The 19,515-nt window shown below is 48.3% G+C and overlaps 1 protein-coding gene across 4 annotated transcripts in view; it reads left to right on the top strand.

The window, feature by feature from the left end:
• The window catches only part of mon2 (MON2 homolog, regulator of endosome-to-Golgi trafficking), a 44,104-nt gene extending 26,957 nt beyond the window's left edge, over window positions 1–17,147 (top strand). Inside the window, exons 17-36 of one of the 4 annotated variants that reach the window (XM_030365376.1) lie at window positions 47–127; window positions 752–825; window positions 1,197–1,287; window positions 1,995–2,096; window positions 2,557–2,559; window positions 3,194–3,304; window positions 4,375–4,550; window positions 5,036–5,198; window positions 6,593–6,886; window positions 8,183–8,381; window positions 9,165–9,853; window positions 10,714–10,857; window positions 12,137–12,154; window positions 13,142–13,270; window positions 13,958–14,148; window positions 14,421–14,481; window positions 14,581–14,704; window positions 15,063–15,270; window positions 15,713–15,795; window positions 16,789–17,147. In XM_030365376.1, the coding sequence (XP_030221236.1) occupies window positions 47–127; window positions 752–825; window positions 1,197–1,287; window positions 1,995–2,096; window positions 2,557–2,559; window positions 3,194–3,304; window positions 4,375–4,550; window positions 5,036–5,198; window positions 6,593–6,886; window positions 8,183–8,381; window positions 9,165–9,853; window positions 10,714–10,857; window positions 12,137–12,154; window positions 13,142–13,270; window positions 13,958–14,148; window positions 14,421–14,481; window positions 14,581–14,704; window positions 15,063–15,270; window positions 15,713–15,795; window positions 16,789–16,952 (3,105 nt within the window). In that variant the 3' untranslated portion in view covers window positions 16,953–17,147. The remainder of the gene's footprint in view (window positions 1–46; window positions 128–751; window positions 826–1,196; window positions 1,288–1,994; window positions 2,097–2,556; window positions 2,560–3,193; window positions 3,305–4,374; window positions 4,551–5,035; window positions 5,199–6,592; window positions 6,887–8,182; window positions 8,382–9,164; window positions 9,854–10,713; window positions 10,858–12,136; window positions 12,155–13,141; window positions 13,271–13,957; window positions 14,149–14,420; window positions 14,482–14,580; window positions 14,705–15,062; window positions 15,271–15,712; window positions 15,796–16,788) is intronic. The other 3 variants (XM_030365377.1, XM_030365378.1, XM_030365380.1) reach the window with 3 other exon arrangements.
• The last annotated feature ends 2,368 nt before the right edge of the window (window positions 17,148–19,515 follow it).

Raw genomic sequence — 19,515 nt, 5'->3', positions numbered from 1 at the left:
TTGGCCCTGCTAACATCTGCCTCCCCCCCCCCCCCCCCCCCCCCAGCACCTGGTGTGGATCCTGGGCCTGAAGCCTGGCCTCGGGGGGGCTCTGAAGCCCGGGCGGGCCGCCGAAGGACCCAGCACCGTGAGTGTCTCACCGCTCTGCATCACTGTGTGTGGGGTGACTGCGTTGTCGGGCACCAAACCCTTCACCCACCCACACCTGTCTTTAGCCTTACAAACCGTATCGCCACGCACACCAGGGATTTCATTGATATCGTCGTATGGTCCCACGTAGGGCTGTGCAATTAATCAAATTTTGATCGTGATTTCGATTTTTGGGACTAACTAATATAATCAAGTAAAAATATTTTTTGGTATATTTATTTTATTCATGATTTTTTTTTATAGAACAGCTGGATACATCTTTGCACATTATTTTCAACAAGAAAATGTGTATATTTTTTTAGGGGAAATTTCAAGGTTCTCAGTTACAAAGTGTTTTTTAGGAGCGAGATAATGAATAAATGCATGAAGTTTTCAAACTCGTTTGAATAATCCTGATTTCAATATTGACCAAAATGATCTTGATTTATGATTTTCTTTTTACATGATCGAGCAGACCTAGTCCCCCGTGTTCCCGTCCAGTGTGTGTAGAAAAATAAAAAGCTGTGTCGGCACAAGCTGTCCTTTGGCTTGGCTTGAGTCACGAGTCACGACAGCAGCGGACGCACACACCCGTGAACACACTGTTGTTGTGTTTGCCTAGGTGTTGACCACGGCCGTCATGACGGACCTGCCCATCATCGCCAACGTCCTCTCCAGGCTGTTTGAGAGCTCACAGTAAGCCCCGCCCCTTCATGGATAACGACCAATAGTCACAGCCTATTCTGTCATACCCTCTTTCTTGACCAATGGTTGAGGGCTGACGGCAGGGGGCGTGTGATCGTGGGCCAATGGTTTCGGAGCGATGGTTATGGAACAGTTGTTGGGCATGGGTTCTGTTATGTGTGCTTGAACCAGGGAAAGGTAGAAAAATGTGAATGACCAACATTGTCCGGTGATTTGATGTTCGAATGCCTTTTACATAGTCCTTTTTATTGGCTTCGATAAACCTTAAAATCACAAGCTGATCTGGGTTGAACACCAACATACTGAACCCCCCGCTGGCACGCTGAGTTCAAGCGGTGTGTTTGTGTGTCTGTGGCCGGCAGGTACCTGGACGACGTGTCTCTGCACCACCTGATCAACGCCCTGTGCTCCCTGTCCGCGGAGGCCATGGAGATGGCCTACGGCAACAACAAGGTTGGCACAACACACCGCAAGCCCGACCCTCCCCGCCCACACGCCTGCTAATGCTGCTTACAAGAAAAATGACTCCAAATGGTGTTTTCTGGACGCGCCTCACCACTTAACGCCGATTTGTGTTGTGTGCAAAGATTATACAGTGCTGGGAATAAATGCCATGCTCCCAGAAACCATTAGACTACAGTGCGATTTGCCCTTTTGGTAAAAGCACTGCTTTTTTTTTTTACTACGTCGCTCACATTAATGTATCGGATCAATGCAAGATACTGGGGTGATTAATACATGCTGCCGTGTCGCTTTCCCATCTAACGATCCTCAAAACCTCAAGAAATCCAGTAAATCGTCACTTTGCTTTGACGTCTTGCACATACATTTTGTGGATGTTTTTTTTTTATAGCACATTATTCAAAAACTCATTGAAAAGATATCAACCTAGTATTGATCTTCTTGTAATGATGTCTTCATGTAAATTATCATGCATCGTAATAGGACGGTGTAATTGACCAATTCATCTGCAGTCTAACAGTCTATTCTGTGGTGTTGGATGAACTTTGGTGTACTGTTGTGTTTAGCCACAGCAGTGCACTAGATGCGCGCCTGCAGCACAGATGTACACAGCCAGCATTCTGCCAGTGATAGGTCAGGGATCTTCGTATATATATATTTATTTGTACTGTGTGTTTTTTTTGTTGTGCCTCCCTCAGGAGCCCTCGCTGTTTGCGGTGGCTAAGCTGCTGGAGACGGGATTGGTCAACATGGATCGCATCGAGATCCTGTGGAGGCCTCTGACCGGTCACCTTCTGGAGGTAAAGTCTCTCTCTCGCTCTCTCGCTCTCTCTCTCTCTATTGCTCTCACTCTCTCGCTCTCGCTCTCTATTGCTCTCTCTCGCTCTCTCGCTCTCTCTCTCTCTCTGGTGGTGTCATTTTGCCAAACATATGTTTTCTTACTTGCATACTTTCTTAAATGTACTATTGATAGTCTGAAACAGTTTATAATGCCATAAAAGTATGGCTTTATTTGACAACTGGTGCTTATGACCAAACCGTGCCTTTCCAACCAAACAACAAATGTTAATTTGTATATCTGTTTGTCTTGTCTAATTGTCTGACATAATGCTCTGGTCATCTTGTTCTTGATTAATGTTGGTCTTCATCTACAGACCGACTTCCTCCGTTCTGAAAGGTTGAATGTGTTTCACAAGTATAATGTGATAAAGTATTTTCTTCATCTTCTCTCCTCTTTCCTGCTTCGCATGTGTTTTACAGAAGGTAAGCTTGGGGTCCTCTCCTGGACAATAAACTACTGCCCTGCTTTGCTCTCGTGCTCTCTCTCTCGTGCTCTCTCTCTCGTGCTCTCTCTCGTGCTCTATCTCTTTCGCTCTCTCTCGCTCTGAATGTCTAAGTTCTTCAAGTTTTCAAGTCTAAGTTCAAGTTTCAAGTTCATCCTCCTGCCACTCAAACCCTTACCATGTTGAAAGCTTTGTGTTTTTCATACTCTGTATCTTCTTGGCTCAGAGGCCTTGACCACATCTTGACCTGATCTCTTCAAATGTACACTATAGCCTTGGACTGTAGATGTACAACGCTACAATGACCTCCCTCACACCAACACATTGAATCCTGCACATTGCAAAAACAATGATGCTGCCACTGGCCAGCAATGGATTGACTTGGTACCTGTTGGCTACTCTTAATGAGAAAACCTACAATACGTTTACTTTAAACCGTTATTGACTTGCACATCGATATCAACAGTGGTGGTATAGCTGCAGGCGAGCCAAAACAAACAGAAAAGATGATTATTTTTGTCTTCAGAGCATTGGAGCTCTTTTATGCTCTTCGGAGCATAAAAACTCAAATGCATCATTCAGATGTGAACCAGCATGTTTGTGTGTGTGTGTAGGTCTGCCAGCACCCCAACTCCAGGATGAGGGAATGGGGGGCGGAGGCTCTAACGGCGCTCATCAAGGCAGGTCTGGCCTACAAGCACGACCCGCCGCTGACACACAACCAGGTCAGTCCGTCCACACGCTCACACTTCCGACAGGTCGTTGGCTGAAAGCTCCCCCTTGATGCAACGGGAACGCAAACATTTAAGGGTCCGTTGGTACGATTTGAGCGTTTTAAAGGAAAGGTTGGAAGAGGGCAATATTGTCAAACTAAACAATCAAAACAAGTCCCCTTTGATAAGCAATCAAGATACTGTTGTATGTCTACGAGTAAGACCATGAATCATACTTTAAAGTAAAGGCGTGGTAGAATTAACTGATCCATTTCATCCCACTGAGAACCACAATATGCTTAGCTGAATGTACTTCTCTCGGCGTACAAAAGAAACCTAATAAATTCCGATCCTGGGTCCACGAGAGCTTTATTTACTTCTCCAGAAATGCGTATTATTCCTCGACAAAAAGGTAAGTATGTTTCGCCCGGCAGTGCAGGTCTTCTCTCGGCACACTCTCATATTGATCTAGCTCTTCCTGCTGCCAATTGAGTTGCATTTCATCCGAGTTCTCCAAAGAGCCTTGGAACGCTCACCTGCCTAGATCCATAGCCGTCTCTAGCAGGGTTATGGTCCGCAGTGCTTTTAAGAACATGGATTTGTATTGGAGCTGGGGTACTAGCGTTCAATACGTTCTGAATCTGTACTTTCGAAAGCTTGTCTTCTTGGCTCCTGTCCGTCTCTCTTTTAGACCGAAAACAAAAAACACATTCATCTTATTTTTGACTTCTTGTTTGTGAGACAACCAAATACGTGCATGTCCGTACATTGATTTTTAACGAAATATAATTTTGTAAAAAAAATAGATTTTTCCATGAATTTCAGTGCATAAACTAATTTAATCGAGGTGGTATACTTTTCGGGTTTCACTTAAAATGTGCCCAAGGGTACCTAGATGTACCCTTGTTACAAAAGCGCTATGTTTTTGCACTAGGTCGATGAACCTCGCCTCTTCCATCTCATCGTGCATAATCAGCACAGGCCCCTGTAGGGTTCTTCAGCCTCAAACCACATCCATTTATGACATCATTTCCCACCCCTTTTTCCTCAAATGTTTTCCCTCTCTTTCCCCGCCACCCCAGCGGGTGCAGCTGCTGCTGCTCAGCCCCTTGAAGGAGTTGTCCAACGTGCTGCATGCCGACATCAGGCAGAAGCAGCTGGAGAGCGTGTTGCAGATCCTCCAGAGCCAGGGGGACAGCCTGGGGCCTGGCTGGCCCCTGGTCCTCGGTGTCATAGGTGCCATCCGCAACGACCAGGGGTGAGTGCACTTAGCGTGTAGGGGCGGGGGGGGGCAGAGGAAATCAGGAGGATTCTGGGAGGGGAGGGGTGGCGGAGAAAACCGGCCAGACCAGTTGTCTCTTTTAATGTGGGGACATTTCGAAGGGGTGTGTGTACCTACGTTATGGGTTGGAGCTACACCGTGTGTTGGGAAGTGCTTCAGCAGTTTTGTTTTTTTTGTCACCGATACATGTGGAAGCTTCACGGCGGCTCTCGTCATTGGCTAGATATTTCCGTTGTGTAAATTGTAAATCATGTTCATACCATTATTGCTTACATTGAGCTTCAAAAGCTAACTTGTATTGAATGATGAATAGACCCTTGGACTAGGTGATTCTCAAAATTTTTGTTTCAGAAAAGTTGACAAGTCTGCGTTTTCTATTGCTAATGTATGAGGCAATGCACAAGTTTCACACCGGCGCCATAACCTCTACGTTCTCCCTTGGTTCCCCCTCCCCTACACAGGGAGTCCTTGATCAGAACAGCCTTCCAGTGCCTCCAGTTGGTGGTGACAGACTTCCTACCCACAATGCCTTGCACGTGCCTCCAGATCGTGGTGGACGTGGCCGGCAGCTTCGGCCTGCAGAACCAGGAGCTCAACATCAGCCTGACGTCCATCGGGCTGCTGGTGAGATGAGAGCGATGAAGAGGGAACATGTGAACGCTAGGGGTAGCCGAGACACCACAGATCTAGTCGTAGTAGTAGAAGAAGAAATAGAGGTGTTTGTGGGAGGTAAAGCCAACTGAATGGTTTTTAGTTAAATTCCCTATGTTCTCTCATTGGAAATTGAGCAAGCTAGGAGTGAGCAAGATACACTAAACCCCTAGACTGAGTCCTTCGCCCTGCAGAAGTGTCTGGAGAAGAGCAATACAATCTTTCCGCCTCCGACACGCTTTTGCGGGAGCCAATCACCGAGCTGGCTTTTCCCCCTGGCGCGCTATTGGCTGGTTTAACACAATGACGACAGGGAAGCAACGGCAAGCAGCCAATTGCGTACAGAGTCATTTGAACTAGGCGCGTCGATCACGCCTCTTGTGCTGAAGAAAATGACAACAGCCTCCCCGGACCAACGAGCAATCTACGATTGAGCTTGGTCTGGCAATAGCCAGGCTACTAAACCCTTACTGCTCCTGAAGGACACGTATCATGTATCGTTCTGTAGACGCAAACTCCTGCTGAATCAGAAAAACCAGACAATATATTTTCCACAGTGGTCAGGGGTTGAAAACTAATAGCGCCTGCAATGTGTTCCATCATCAACTCTGCGATGATTCCTGTGGTTCAAATGGTTGCCTGGGAGATGACCTACTGTAGGGCTTACACTGCTTTCGTAAACCTGCCTGGATGGTCAAAATGATGTGTATGGTGGTTCATTGCAATATCTGACGAACAAACGCACTATGGAGAAGATAATGTTCCTAGTGGCGATTTTATTCTTTTAGGATTGTTAGTTGTAAGCGGGCCAATGCATTTTTCTCCGAACACCGAGCCAGTTGGTTCATTCAATGTTTTTAAACACCTTTTAAGCAGTCTTGCTGCCAAATCAATTTTGCATAATTCACAGCGCGCTGGTTAATTATCCTGGCATTCACCATAGATATTTCATACAAATACTGCACAGTATTGAAGACCTGCAAGACCCGTTATCGACCTTTGGTCTCATTGCTTTCCTTTTATTCACAACCCATGTGAGATTACATTATGGTAATAAGATACCGATGCTGCCTGAGGCCTTTCTCCAACCCCTTGCTTCAACGAATACCTCTCTTTTTCTAAATGAGTGTTTTTCAAATTCAGAGATGCGCCTCTTGTATTGAGCCGGTTGAGGGTTAGGCGTCTCGCTCAGGGACGCCCACAAGTGAGGCTGTGGATATGGGGGGGGATCAAACCCAAAACCTTTCCTGGGCCTTAGGGAGTCAAACTCCCTAGCTTCTACCAGAAATCCACCCCGCCTCCTGTCATTAAAATCTGCTTATTTGTGGTTTATTTTCATCCTTCGTCTCTCCTGTCCGCCTCCGCAGTGGAACATCTCGGACTACTTCTTCCAACGGGGGGAGGCCATCACCCTGGACCTGGAGCGGGAGGAGGCGGCGGTGCAGAAGCAGGCCCGGGAGCGCGGCGAGACCCTCAACCGGCCCTTCCACCCGGCGCCGCCCTTCGACTGCCTGTGGCTGTGTCTGTACGCCAAGCTGGGCGAGCTGTGCGTGGACCTGAGGCCCGCCGTGCGCAAGAGCGCCGGCCAGACACTGTTCTCCACCATCGCGGCGCACGGCACGCTGCTGCAGCAGGCCACCTGGCACGTGGTGGTATGGAAGGTAAGGTCCGCGCCTGGATCTCCTGCAGCCCTCCTCCCTGTCGACGTTATCAAGGGTTTCTTGGTTTCAAAACGTTATCGTCGCCTCTCTTTGTTTGTATCGAGTCGGATCCCGAAGACGGAAGACGCATGTCTTCCGTCTTCGGGATCCGACACGGTACAAACAAAAAGGGGCGGCGATAACGTTTTGAAACGACCACTTTTTGTCTGTACCGAGTCGGATCCCGAAGACGGAAGACATGCGTCTTCCGTCTTCGGGATACGACTCGGTACAGACAAAAAGGGGTTGACGATAACATTCTGAAACCGTGACAAACAAGACAATGAACACAAAACGATAAAAACAACACGGCAAACTCAGACAACAATCGACGGTGAACTAGGGCTGGGCGATATGGACAAAATCTTATAACACGATATGAGTAATTTTATATCACGATATGGATATATATCACAATATGGTATTTTTGAAGTAAATTTAAATAATAAATGGCCTAAAATAACCATACTTCACATTTGATCAGTTTTTTGTTTTATTTTGAACTTGAATTTCCATGCTTACAAAGGAGAAAGTAGCGAACAATCTGTCATTAACTGCAGTGTCATATAGTGCAAACATCTTGTAAACATGAACTGTTTTTTCAATACAAATAAAAAAAATGTTTTAAAGGTGTGCTTCCCACCTGCCTGGCTGTCAGTCAGTGCAGTGTAATATAAAATAAAAATCACAGCATCACACAAATATTTTAAATACTAATTATACACGTATGAAAATAAAGTTATGTGCTGTGCAAATAGCTGGTGGTAAAATAGAACTGTTTCTTCAAGGGCCCCGTTGTGGCGCAGTTCCATCCACCGCCATTTTTTTCTCTCGGTATAAACGATATGGCCAAATCTCTCCCGGTAGACACTTTCATATCGTCCACGGTATGATATCGTCATATCGCCCAGCCCTACGGTAAACCGTTAAATGGTAAATGGACTGCATTTATATAGTGCTTTTTTTGGAACCAGTAGCCACCCAAAGCGGTGAATAGTATTGCCTGACATTCACCCATTCATGGTCACAGTCACACACCGACGGCGGCGTCAGCCATGGGAGGCGACAGCCAGCTCGTCGGGAGCAGTCAGGGTGGGGTTCCTTGCTCTGGGGACACCTCGACACTCACTCAACGCTACTGCCGCCCGTTAAAAACAACGACGTTTGGTGGACGGTCAACGGATCGTGGCCTTAGGGTTCCCCGGTGACCCGTGTTGTGTTCTACCGGCTCGCCAACTCTGAAACTCCGTCTCGCAGGTGCTGTTCCACCTCTTGGACTGCGTCCGGCGCTCCTCCACCACCGCCGACAAGGAGAAGATCGAGTCCGGCGGCGGGAACATACTCATCCACCACTCACGAGACACGGCGGAGAAGCAGTGGGCGGAGACCTGGGTACTCACGCTGGCGGGCGTGGCGCGCATCTTCAACACCAAGAGATACCTGCTGCAGCAGCTCGGTGAGTGTGTTTCGCCCAGGGTCTTGTCTTAGCAGGGGGCTTCATCTGGTGAAGATGATATGACGTGTATACTGTGGCTTATAGGAAGGTCACTTGCCTATTAGGAAAAATATCTTGGATGTTGAAGAAGCAGGGTGCCTATTAGGGCTTTGACTCCGAACTTCGTTATTCGAATATAATTCGAATATCAAAAAATAAATCAAAATTCGAACGAATATTAGGCAGCCCTTAATATTCGAACCTGTTATGGGCAGGCCAAGAGGGAGAGACGTCGGAGAACCCGACACAATCTATTCATAACATTGTTATGACCACGGAAGAGGCAGTGAATGAAGTATTGATTAGACAGCGATTTATTAGAAACCTAATAAACCGTTGGAACATGCAAGACCGGTAACCATAGCAACGCGGTAAACAAACCTCGCGGAGCCCAATCCAGGTCTTACTGAAGGCATTTAATGGTCAAAATATTATTAATAAATATTCGAAAATATTAAAATATTAATAAACAAACTAACTTCGAGTATGATTTTTGGGCAAAAGTCAAAGCCCTAGTGCCTATCTGGGGAAAGGTCTGTTGAACTTTTAGGAGGCAAACGCACAAATATCTAAAGTTATATCCGTGACATTTCCTCCTCTAACAACATCTTTGCCCTCTATTTTGTTGCCAAACTAAAATCGAGCAAAATAAATCACATTAAACTCTGCACAGTGGGTGCCACTACTGCACACACTTACTGTATTCTAATCTCTCCCTCTCGTTCGTTCTCCCTCTCCCTCCAGGAGACTTCTTCAAGGCCTGGGAGGTTCTGCTGGACCACATCCAGTCGGCCGCCCTCAGCAAGAACAACGAGGTCTCCCTCGCGGCCCTCAAGAGCTTCCAGGAGATCCTGCAGATCGTCACGCCCGTCCGGGACTCGGACCGGCCCATGGACGCCCTGGCCTCCCTGGGGGTGCCCCCCGTGCTCATCGACCCCCTCTCCGCCTCCGGCCCGGGCAGACCCCTGGTGCGCTCCGACTCGCTGGTGGAGCGCCTGACGCGCTACAACGGCGCCGATCCGCAGGCCCCGCCCCCCGGCGAGGAGTCTGCGCTGGAGGACTCGGCGCTGTGGTGGTCGGCGTGGAACACCTGGTTCCGGACGGGCACGGACAGCACGCGGCCCCCGCCCGCCGCCGGCACCGGCACCACCGCCTCCGCCGCCGCCGCCTCCGCCGGCCCCCCGGAGAAGCACTCGTTCGTTCCCAGCCAGCCCTTCCTCACTGCCCTGGTCCAGATCTTCCCGGCGCTCTACCAGCACATCAAGGCGGGCTTCAGCATGGACGACCTGCGCAAGCTGGGGGTGATCCTGCACGGGGCCGTGTCGGTGCCCATCAGCAGCGACGCCTCGCCCTTCATCCTGCCCTCCTACACCGAGGCCGTGCTCACCAGCCTGCAGGAGGCCGTGCTCACCGCTCTGGACGTCCTGCAGAAGGTAACCCGTCTTCAGGGGGCCCTCAAGATGAATACCTTTTCGGGGTCCCTCTTCGGAGGGGGGCCGATATCCATTTAATGTGAGGCCACCTTCCCATGGTGATACTAACCATACTGTTTTATTTGCTTTAATTATTTTCATAAATTGAGTATTAGTTATTGGTATGAACAGGCTTGAGCCTCCCAACACGCGATCACATGGTCGCACAGCTCAGATCCCTTCTAGTGCACTGGCCAGAGCAATTAAAATGACTTTCACGCGTCTCGGGTTGGGGCTGCACCTGTGCCATGGGAGGAACGGCATCAGGGATGCAACGCGTTCACTGAAGGTCATCTTTCAGTGAAGATGGATTTCGGTGAAGGCGCCCCTTCACATCACCGCAACGCAGCTTTTTAAAACATGACAGGAGAGTGCGTGAGGTAAATTAGCTGTTTAATAGACTTCAGCGCTGAATAATTCTTCACTCAGGAGATTTGTGGCAGTAAGTGCTGCGTTGAAGTAAGGGGCCACTTGCACTTCAACTGAACAAAACACAACGTCCTTTTATCACTGATTTATTGTTTTCATCATTAGACATTTTTAGTGATGGACTTTCATTGATTCATATTAATCAATTTGATCATAAGAGGGCAAGCCTGCCCCGTTTGGATTGTGTTCATTCCTTCATTGGTTTTTCTCTCTCTCTCTCTCCCCCCCTCCCCCTCCCTCTCTCTCCTCACTCTGTTGCTCATACTCTTTTTCTCTCTTTCTGGCATGCTCTCTATCTCTCTGTCTCGCTCTCGGCCTCTCTTTTTTTTCCCGTGTGACTCTCACTCTCTTTCTCTCTCTCTCTCTCTCTCGCTCGCTCCCCCCTGCTGCAGGCCATCTGCGTGGGCCCTGAGAGCCTGCAGGTCATGTACCCGGCTATCTTCCAGCAGCTCCTGCTCTTCGTGGAGTTCTCCTGCAAGCCGCCCCAGTACGGCAAGATGGAGACCAAGCACGTGGCCAATGCCAAATACAACCAGGTAGGGGGGGCTGGGAACTCAGTGGGGGTCCCCAGGGACCGGGAAGGGGAATAAGACACTTCCTGTTGAGCCCATCCCTCTCCCTCTCTCTCTCTCCCCCTCTTTCTCTCCCCCTCTCCCCTGACTGTCTATTTCCGTCCATGTACTCTGCGTGTGAGTCATGGTCCTTCTCCGTCCAGCTTATCGCTAAAGAAAACAACGTACCTCCGGTTCGCCGGTCAAGGCATCGCGTGCGTGCACATTCCTGCCCACCCACCCACCCGCCCACACACACACATAGAGCACACCGCCGAAGTGCTGGGCACTATCTGGGAGACACGAGATCTAGTAGATGCACGGTACTCTCCTTCTGATCCTTGGCAGAGGGCTCCCGACGGCGTGCCTTCAGATCTCCACGCGTGTTACGGACTTCCTTCGACTCTGTTCCAAATGCCAGCAAGATGTACCTGTTTGAGTCATTAAGCTGATGCCTTTATCCCGAGCTACTCGCAGTGAATTGTAGCAACGTGTCATTAACGAAACCAGTAGGGGTGAGGCACACTGCGCACAGAGGCCTACGGGGAGACTGTGGATGTTTGTCAAGTGTCTTCGCTTCAAACACAAAAGAGAGGAACATCATTTCGTTTCCACTGGGAGAGAGCATGGTTCCTCGAGTTTGATTGCCTTATTCATTAGAAAACTGAATATCTTCAATCAAATTCTCCTCCATTGTTATTTCAACTTGGAAGTCTTTCCTCGTCTTGGGTGTTCAAGTTGTTTTTTTTACCTCCCTCATTGTTCTCAAAAGAGCACAGAACATCCCATTTGTGTTTTTTATTTGATGTATTTATTAATTTGTTTTTACGAAGTGTCTCTTCCAGCAGCTTCAGGGCTGACATCAGCTTTGTCTTGGCTCTACCTTTAACCACTTGATGTGCTTGAAAGCAAACGAATGCTAGCGCTATACACGCTCCTGAGGACCCCTGTCCAGTTTGCCTCTGAGCCATGTAGGCCAGTTATCAATCACAAGCACATCCTTCACCGTGTGTGGACACGGTGTTGGTTTGAGAGTGCGTGCAGCAGGTTTACCCAAAGCGCTCGGTTAAAGTCCAAAACAAGCTAAACAGATGTTCCTGATCGCTGGCTCCACCCGACAGTTACTCCTCAATGTGTTCAAGACCCATCCATCCCAGCCCATAACCCCCCCCCATTTCACATCTTCACTGTTTAATGGAGGTCTTCTCTCGTTTTGTGTTTCTCTGGGACTGACTCGCGGGACGATTTGAAATCATTTTAATAGATCCAACTGTTCGCTCCGGTGAGTTCCACCACATGACACAGCCCCCCAACCCCCCCCCCCCCCCCCCCCCCCCATCTCTCTATTAGTATTGACCCACCACTAATCGCTCTGTATGGTCGCCTAGCTATATCTACCTCGCTATCCTCCCCGGGTAAAGGTTTGATTCACTGCATGGTAGGCTTCTGTTTTTGTGTGTCTCGCCTACATTGCTCACCCACTCACAGATACTAGTTTACCTCGGCTGCCGCCAACTTGCCGATGATGCGTCAACTGTTCCTGTGCACAGCCACACGTGTCCAGTGCTTTCCCCTCCCGTCTTAATTTTGGTTGTGTTTGGGTGGTGTCACATGTGCTATTTTGTTCCGTTGTGTTCTCGTTAGGGATGGGCGATAATGACTAGATGTAAATTAGGGTTGCTTGTTTTTATTGTTTGCAGCGCTGACTTATTCTGATTATGAGTAATGCATCCTAGAATTATCACACGATAATGTTTTGCTAAACTATGGTTGAATCCAAATTCCCCCCCTTTTTTAAAGTACATCATGAACATCCATGAAGTCCTTTTTTGCTCTGATATCATAGCTTCCATTTGTTCTTATGTGTAGTAAGATTTTCTATCAGTGGGATGTTTTCAAAACATGTGACATGGGTCGTATTTCATCAGTCCCATGTCCAGTGTCCGATAGTTATCATCATGATGTGCGTAATCCTTTCCTATCGCCCAGCCCTAATGGTCATGCTTAAAGACACACTTTATTACAGTGGGTTGTTGTAGCCATTGTTGCATTTATGATCATTATATAGCGGCAACAAATAACTAAATGAAATTGACCCTGTGCAAATAAAAGTAGATATCTGTAAGCGTCAAAGCTCTGCCCAGCCAGAGTGTGTCTTTTACTGCTGCTTTGAATGTGGGCTCTGACTTATAGCGAGAGACGAACTAACTCCCCTCCTCTGTTTGGACTGCGCTCCGTAACCGCTGATGTCTCCCACTGCCTTCTGCAGGCGGAATGGGTGGCCTTAAACTACGTGCCCTTCGCCGAGCGATCCTTGGAGGTGGTGGTGGACCTGTACCAGAAGACCGCCTGCCACAAGGCCGTCATCAGCGAGAAGGTTCTGCAAAACATCGTCAAGGTATCGTCCGAGTTCAAGTTTGTTTATTTGTCAAATGCACAATATAACAGGCAAGCAGTCACAGCTGGCAATGACAGGTTTGTGTCCCAAGCGCTCCTTAACATGTCCTCTGTAATCTCGGGACTGAAATGTGGAAATCTCTGAACTATAAGGTTCCGATTATTTTATCTTTCGGTCTTTTACAATGTTGCTCTTCCATTGGCTACCTGGGCTGCTAATGTAGCCATTGCTCAGCATCAACCATCCTGCCTGTATCACCTGATAAGCAGTAAGCCTGAAGGTTTCTTCTGCCCGAGCTACCATGTGCACAGTGGCTTGCTATAACATACTCTAAACTGAAGTGTGTCTTATGTTGAATGTATCGCCCGGGTATTACAGTGTCGGCTCTTCCGTCCTAACCTCTTCTAATGCATTGGCATCGAGAGTGAATACTTTAGTGGTGCTCTTAGACGCGGCTGCAGGAAAGCTGCAGGCTTCCCAGAACCGTAGAGTAGGAGGCCTCAAAGTGTTCTGATAGGTAAACGGTAGAAGGTGTAATAGAGAGCAATTGAGTGAAAAATGAAACCTTTCCAAGTGTTAGCTAACCCTCAATTGAGGGGAATGTTGACCTTTTATTGACTCAAATATATGAAACATTGTACGCTCTCTCTCACTCTCTCTTCCTCTTCTCATCCGAACCGCGCCCAGACCCTGAGGATCCCTCTGGGTCTGAAGTACTCCTGCCCGTCGGAGAGCACCTGGCAGCTGGCCGTCTCGTCCCTGCTCAAGGTGCTGTCCATCGGGCTGCCGGTCGCACGCCAGCACTCCTCCTCCGGGAAGTTTGACGCCATGTGGCCGGAGCTGGCCCACGCCTTCGAAGACTTCCTGTTCACCAAAAGGTGCGTTTCCCACGCGGGACCCCGCGGACGGAGTGTTTTTAGATAGAGGGGCAGGGTGGGCTTCTAGGGGCGAGGGTCAGCAAAAGGGGTTGTGGGTTTGAAGCCCAAGGGCTACAGTCTACCTGTAGACCTGTAACCTACTTCTTAGTGAAAGAAAGTTAATGCTTACTCTGGGTAAATAAGTAAATGGTAATTCTAGAATACTTGAAGTTCTTCTTGATGTTTGGAGCAGCTTGGTGATGGCTCTTGTGCGTGTGTCGGTCCTTCTACAGCACCCCTCCGGATAACTTATCCATCCAGGAGTTCCAGAAGAACGAAGCCATCGACGTAGAGGTAAGGACCCATACTTTTGTGACCCGGTTCAGCCCTCTGCTCTGATGCTGGTGCCTGCGTTGATTCTGATGCCCTCTCTGCCCTCTCTGCTTCGGCCAGGTAGTGCAGCTGATCAGCACGGAAGTGCTGCCCTTCGCTAACTTCATCCCCAAAGACTTTGTGGGCCAGATCATGACCATGCTCAACAAGGGCTCCATCCACTCACAGTCCTCCTCCTTCACGGGTAAGTGAACGGCGCTCCTCGTGGTACCATATGACATGTAGCTCACTGTAATCTCAAGGCTCGGCTATGGTTCCACGTCGACGCAACGTCCACGCAGACGCTTCGACGCAGTGCTGAACCTGTTTTGGTTCTGCGTCGGGTTTTAGTGAGCGGACCAATCACAGCCCTTGCTGCTGCTGCTTCGTCTCGACGCAAGGTTAACATTTTTGGGAGGCGCACATCAGGCTCTTGCGATGATGCAAGGCGGGTCCGCGAGGACGTAACGAGTCCGCGAGGCCCCCTTGCGTTGCGTCAACGTGGAACCATAACTCACCCTTTTAATACGCTCACGCTAAAGCTCCAGAGTTCCCTCTTGCAGAGGCGGAGATCGACGTGCGGATGCGGGAGGAGTTCTCCAAGGTGTGCTTCGAGACGCTGCTGCAGTTCTCCTTCAGCAACAAGGTGTCCACCCCCCAGGAGGGCTACATCTCCCGCATGGCCCTCTCCGTGCTCCTCAAAAGGTCCCAGGACGTGCTACACCGCTACGTGGAAGACGAGAGGCTCAGTGGCCGCTGCCCCCTGCCCAGGTATGGCTTGGTCCACCACCCCCCCCCCCCCCCTCGAAATTAACCACTCGCTACTCTGGGTAATGTAGTCCAGAGTACACTGGCTCCCAGCGAGGGGACCAGTTGAGTCGTGGATTGACCACGATGAGCGTGGTTAGAAATGTTGTTGATTAGAAGCATACGTTCCCATTCTGTTTTGTGGCATCGTCGGTATGCTTCAATTATGAAAAGGGGATACGATATTGAAGAGCGAAGACATGGGGAATGTTATTCATCCATTCTGCCACGGTAATGAGATAATGTGTTTTGTATTGTTTATTCATAATTTCAACACCCAGTGAGAAATTCACTGGAGTCTTAAGGAATTTCTAAATGCATTTCTTTGGTTCTTCGTTATCGGGGACCTGCTGTTCTGTGTTCAGCTCACAGTGGTGCTTTCCGTCCGTCTGTCTGTTCTTTTCAGGCAACAGGTGACCGAGATAATCTTTGTCTTGAAGGCGATCAGCACTTTGATGGATTCACTGAAAAAGACCCAGCCGGAAAACGGTGAGTTTGAAATTGTCCGTCGAATTAGGTTGATGTGGAGAACGGGTAGAGGCGACAGAGAAAGAGAGTGAAAAACACATTTTCAGATAAATATGCCATCGCACAATAGGAACCGATTTTCAAAATGCTTTTTATTTGTGAACGCCTATTCGTGTCTATTTACCCAAAAAGGTCGATCGCCTGATGGGAAATTTTCAATAACAAAAAAAACTCAACAAAGAAATATAGTTTTGAACCGTCCTTGAACAAATCTTTTCTGTCCTACACAAAGGAAGAGAAAAAAAACACCACAATCCCATATGCTCAAGTCAATTTTATCAAGGAAGTGTTTTGATTGCTTTCGATTCACAATTCATGTTCTCCTCCCCCCTCCTCCTCCTCTGTCTCCTCCTCCTCCGACCATCCTCTCCCCCTTCCTTCACCTCCTCCTCCTCCTCTTCCCCCTTCCTTCAACGACTCCTCCTCCTCCTCTTCCCCCTTCCTTAACCACCTCCTCCTCCTCCTCCTCCTCTTCCCCCTTCCTTCAACTCCTCTTTCCCCTTCCTTCACCTCCTCTTCCCCCTTCCTTCCTCCTCCTCCTCCTCCTCCTCCTCCTCCTCCTCCTCCTCCTTCACCTCCTCCTCCTCTTCCTTCTCCTCCTCCTCCCCATTCCTTCTCCTCCTCCTCTTCCTCCTCCTCCTCTTCCTCCTCCTCCTCTTCCCCCTTCCTCCTCCTCCTCCTCTTCCCCCTTCCTTCTCCTCCTCCTCTTCCCCCTCCTCCTCCTCCTCCTCCTCCCCTTCCCCCTTCCCCCTTCCTCCTCCTCCTCCTCCTCCTCCTCCTCCTCCTCCTCCTCCTCCTCCTCCTCCTCCTCTTCCCCCTTCCTTCTCCTCCTCCTCTTCCCCCTTCCTTCTCCTCCTCCTCTTCCCCCTTCCCCCTTCCTCCTCCTCCTCCTCTTCCCCCTTCCTTCTCCTCCTCCTCCTCCTCCCGCTCCTCCTCTGTGTGCCTGGCCTCCAGTGGACGGGGGTATGTGGGCCCAGGTGATTGCCCTGTACCCCACCCTGGTGGAGTGCATCCCCTGCTCCTCGTCAGAGGTGGGCCTGGCCCTGAAGGAGGCCCTCGGGCCCTTTAAAGACTTTATGCAGCCCCCCGTCTCCAGAATCCACAACGGGGAGTCCTGACCAGGCTAGCCCGGCTTTTCTACCCCGTGGGCGGGCGCTGGTTGGCGTTTCTGTTTCCTTTTCTACAACGGAGCATTCATGAATGTCTTTCTTGACCCGATCCCACACTGGCTCATCCGCTCTTACACACACCCACACAGGTACACACACAGACACACACGCGCGCATACACACACACATACGCACGCGCGTACACACACACACACACACACACACACACGCACACACACACACAGGTATACACTAATACAGGTACACACACATTCACTAACACACAAACACACACGTGTGCACACAAACACACACATACAGGTATACACACACACACACTCGCGCGTGCACACATACACACACGCACGTGCAAACATACACACACACAGGTAAATACACACACACAGACACACAAACTACCCACGTCATGTGGACAGACTCTGAATCCGAAGTGACCCGCGGTCATGTCAGACGTGAAGCCTGCTCGTACCGCTCTGACATCTGATGACTTGATCTACTAAAACACAGAGGACCCCGCCTCTCTCACTCCGACGCACACACCGAGGAAAGAAACTCACTCCAGCAAACCCCAGTCATGGTGACAGAAACAAGAGAAACGCTGTGTGTCCTTTGGAGAATTGTTTTATTTTTTCCTAACTGAGGAAACTATGTACAGTGTGTGGTGTGGTGGTCATGATGTAATTAAATTAAAACAAAATTAATAATAATGATAATAATAATGATACTTGGGCTTTACTGACTGAACAGACTTTTGCACCATTTTCAACCATGTGGGATTTATGCAAGAGTAAAAAGCAGTGTTTACTGTCACATTCCATGTCGTCATTGGTCAGCCATTGGAGGAAGGGATGTTCTTGTCTGCGTAAAATAAATGGGACAGTTCTACAAACAACTCGCCATGTTTGCTTGATTGTGAACTATTGCTCTTTGTTTGGCTGTGATGTTTTGAATTCATAGACGCCTCCATCAAAGTGTTTTTATTATTGCAATTGATATTATCAATGGAAAATGCAGTTTAAAAAGAAATCTCATGAATGGAGCAATTAATAGTTTCGCAGTGTTCATTTGCAGAGGGTATTCACTAATGGATTTAACCTATGGTTGTTTGTATGATGATTTGCATACCGACGTGTTACAATAACACTGATATTCATTTCATCCGAGAAAGATAATGAAGGTGAATCAAAATCCAAACACTGTGAACAATATACAACATTTCAGTAGTACGGCATAATATTGCAACATCTTATTAAATAAAATATATATATAAATGCATGCATTATTGGATCTTTTTTACACTTGGTCTGGAGAAAAATATTTGTACCTTTCCCCGTGTAATCACCACTGAGGTTAGGATTTAAACTTAGTGGATTCCAAGTATTACAGGTATGCGTACCGCGGATCTCGTCATGCAAAAATATAATTCACCATTGGATTTTCTACACGCATCATTTTCAAGCTGGACATACGGTAGTATAACGAAGCCAAAGGCGGGCGTGGATGCTGTTGTCTTTCAGGTCATGTGAGGGAAAGGACCGCGGGTTGTCTGGGTGAGCTGGGGAAAACGGTGAGGAGGAGGAGAAAGAGGGAGGTCTGCTTTGGGCGGGGTTTCCTCTCGTCTAGTATTTCAAGTCTGCTCACTGAAGAAGGGGAAGAATCTGGTGCAAGGACTTGTGGGAATGTTGCTGTTCTATCGGAGCTGAAGCCGAAGTCATTTTATGTTGAGGGATTTTTTTCTTTTTTGTACATTTCTTGCGTTTTCTCGATGATTTTTCTTCGCGTGTCCCGAATCCTGTGGTGGACCATGTACTGGCTGAGGTAGTAGTTTGTGCTGTTGGTTGGGTTGAGACACTGCCCGCTATGGAGATGACTGCGCAAGCTACTGCCTTGCCAGTGCTGGTGTTGTACTACAACTGAAGAATGTTATGCGCGTTTCAGGTAACCCTAGCTCATAGTATTCCCGAGGTTTAAAACTCATCTATAAGGATAAATACATTTTTTTTAATTCGCTTTTTAATCTTCCTTTTCCTGTACAATAACGTATAGAGTCGACCGTTAAACAGCAGCATTTGTAACTGTACCATGTGTCATCAAATAAAATTGGTTTTATTCATTGGAAAAGCTTGTCTTTATGTATGCAACTTTGGTGACCACATTGCATGACACGATGGACGATCTGTGCAGACTCGACTTTGAGTTGGTTTGATTTTGCTTCGGATCATGTTGAATGCTCTTTCATAATGGAGCGAAAAATTAACCTTTATTTTCAGTAATGGAATGCAACTAGTTTTTAAACATTCTTGTTTAAGTCGATAGAAGTAACGTGCCAACGGACTGCGCATCGAACCGATGTACATCGTTTTTACTCAATCAGGCATGGCGGGTTTAGTAGAAAGCATGTAGGTCATTGGGCTATTTCGTAGGGTAAGAGAGGATCCTGAATTGTAACGTTATCCCGGTCTACTGCAACGCAATTTCCGGGCTGTTACTTTCCATGTACACCTACGCCAGGTTACCGTTCCCGGAGCAAGAAGAATTATATCTTGACGAG

This window comes from Gadus morhua, chromosome 9, assembly GCF_902167405.1.
Source record: "Gadus morhua chromosome 9, gadMor3.0, whole genome shotgun sequence".
In the NCBI taxonomy this organism is placed as follows: domain Eukaryota; kingdom Metazoa; phylum Chordata; class Actinopteri; order Gadiformes; family Gadidae; genus Gadus; species Gadus morhua.
This window is presented reverse-complemented; position numbering and strand designations above follow the sequence as displayed.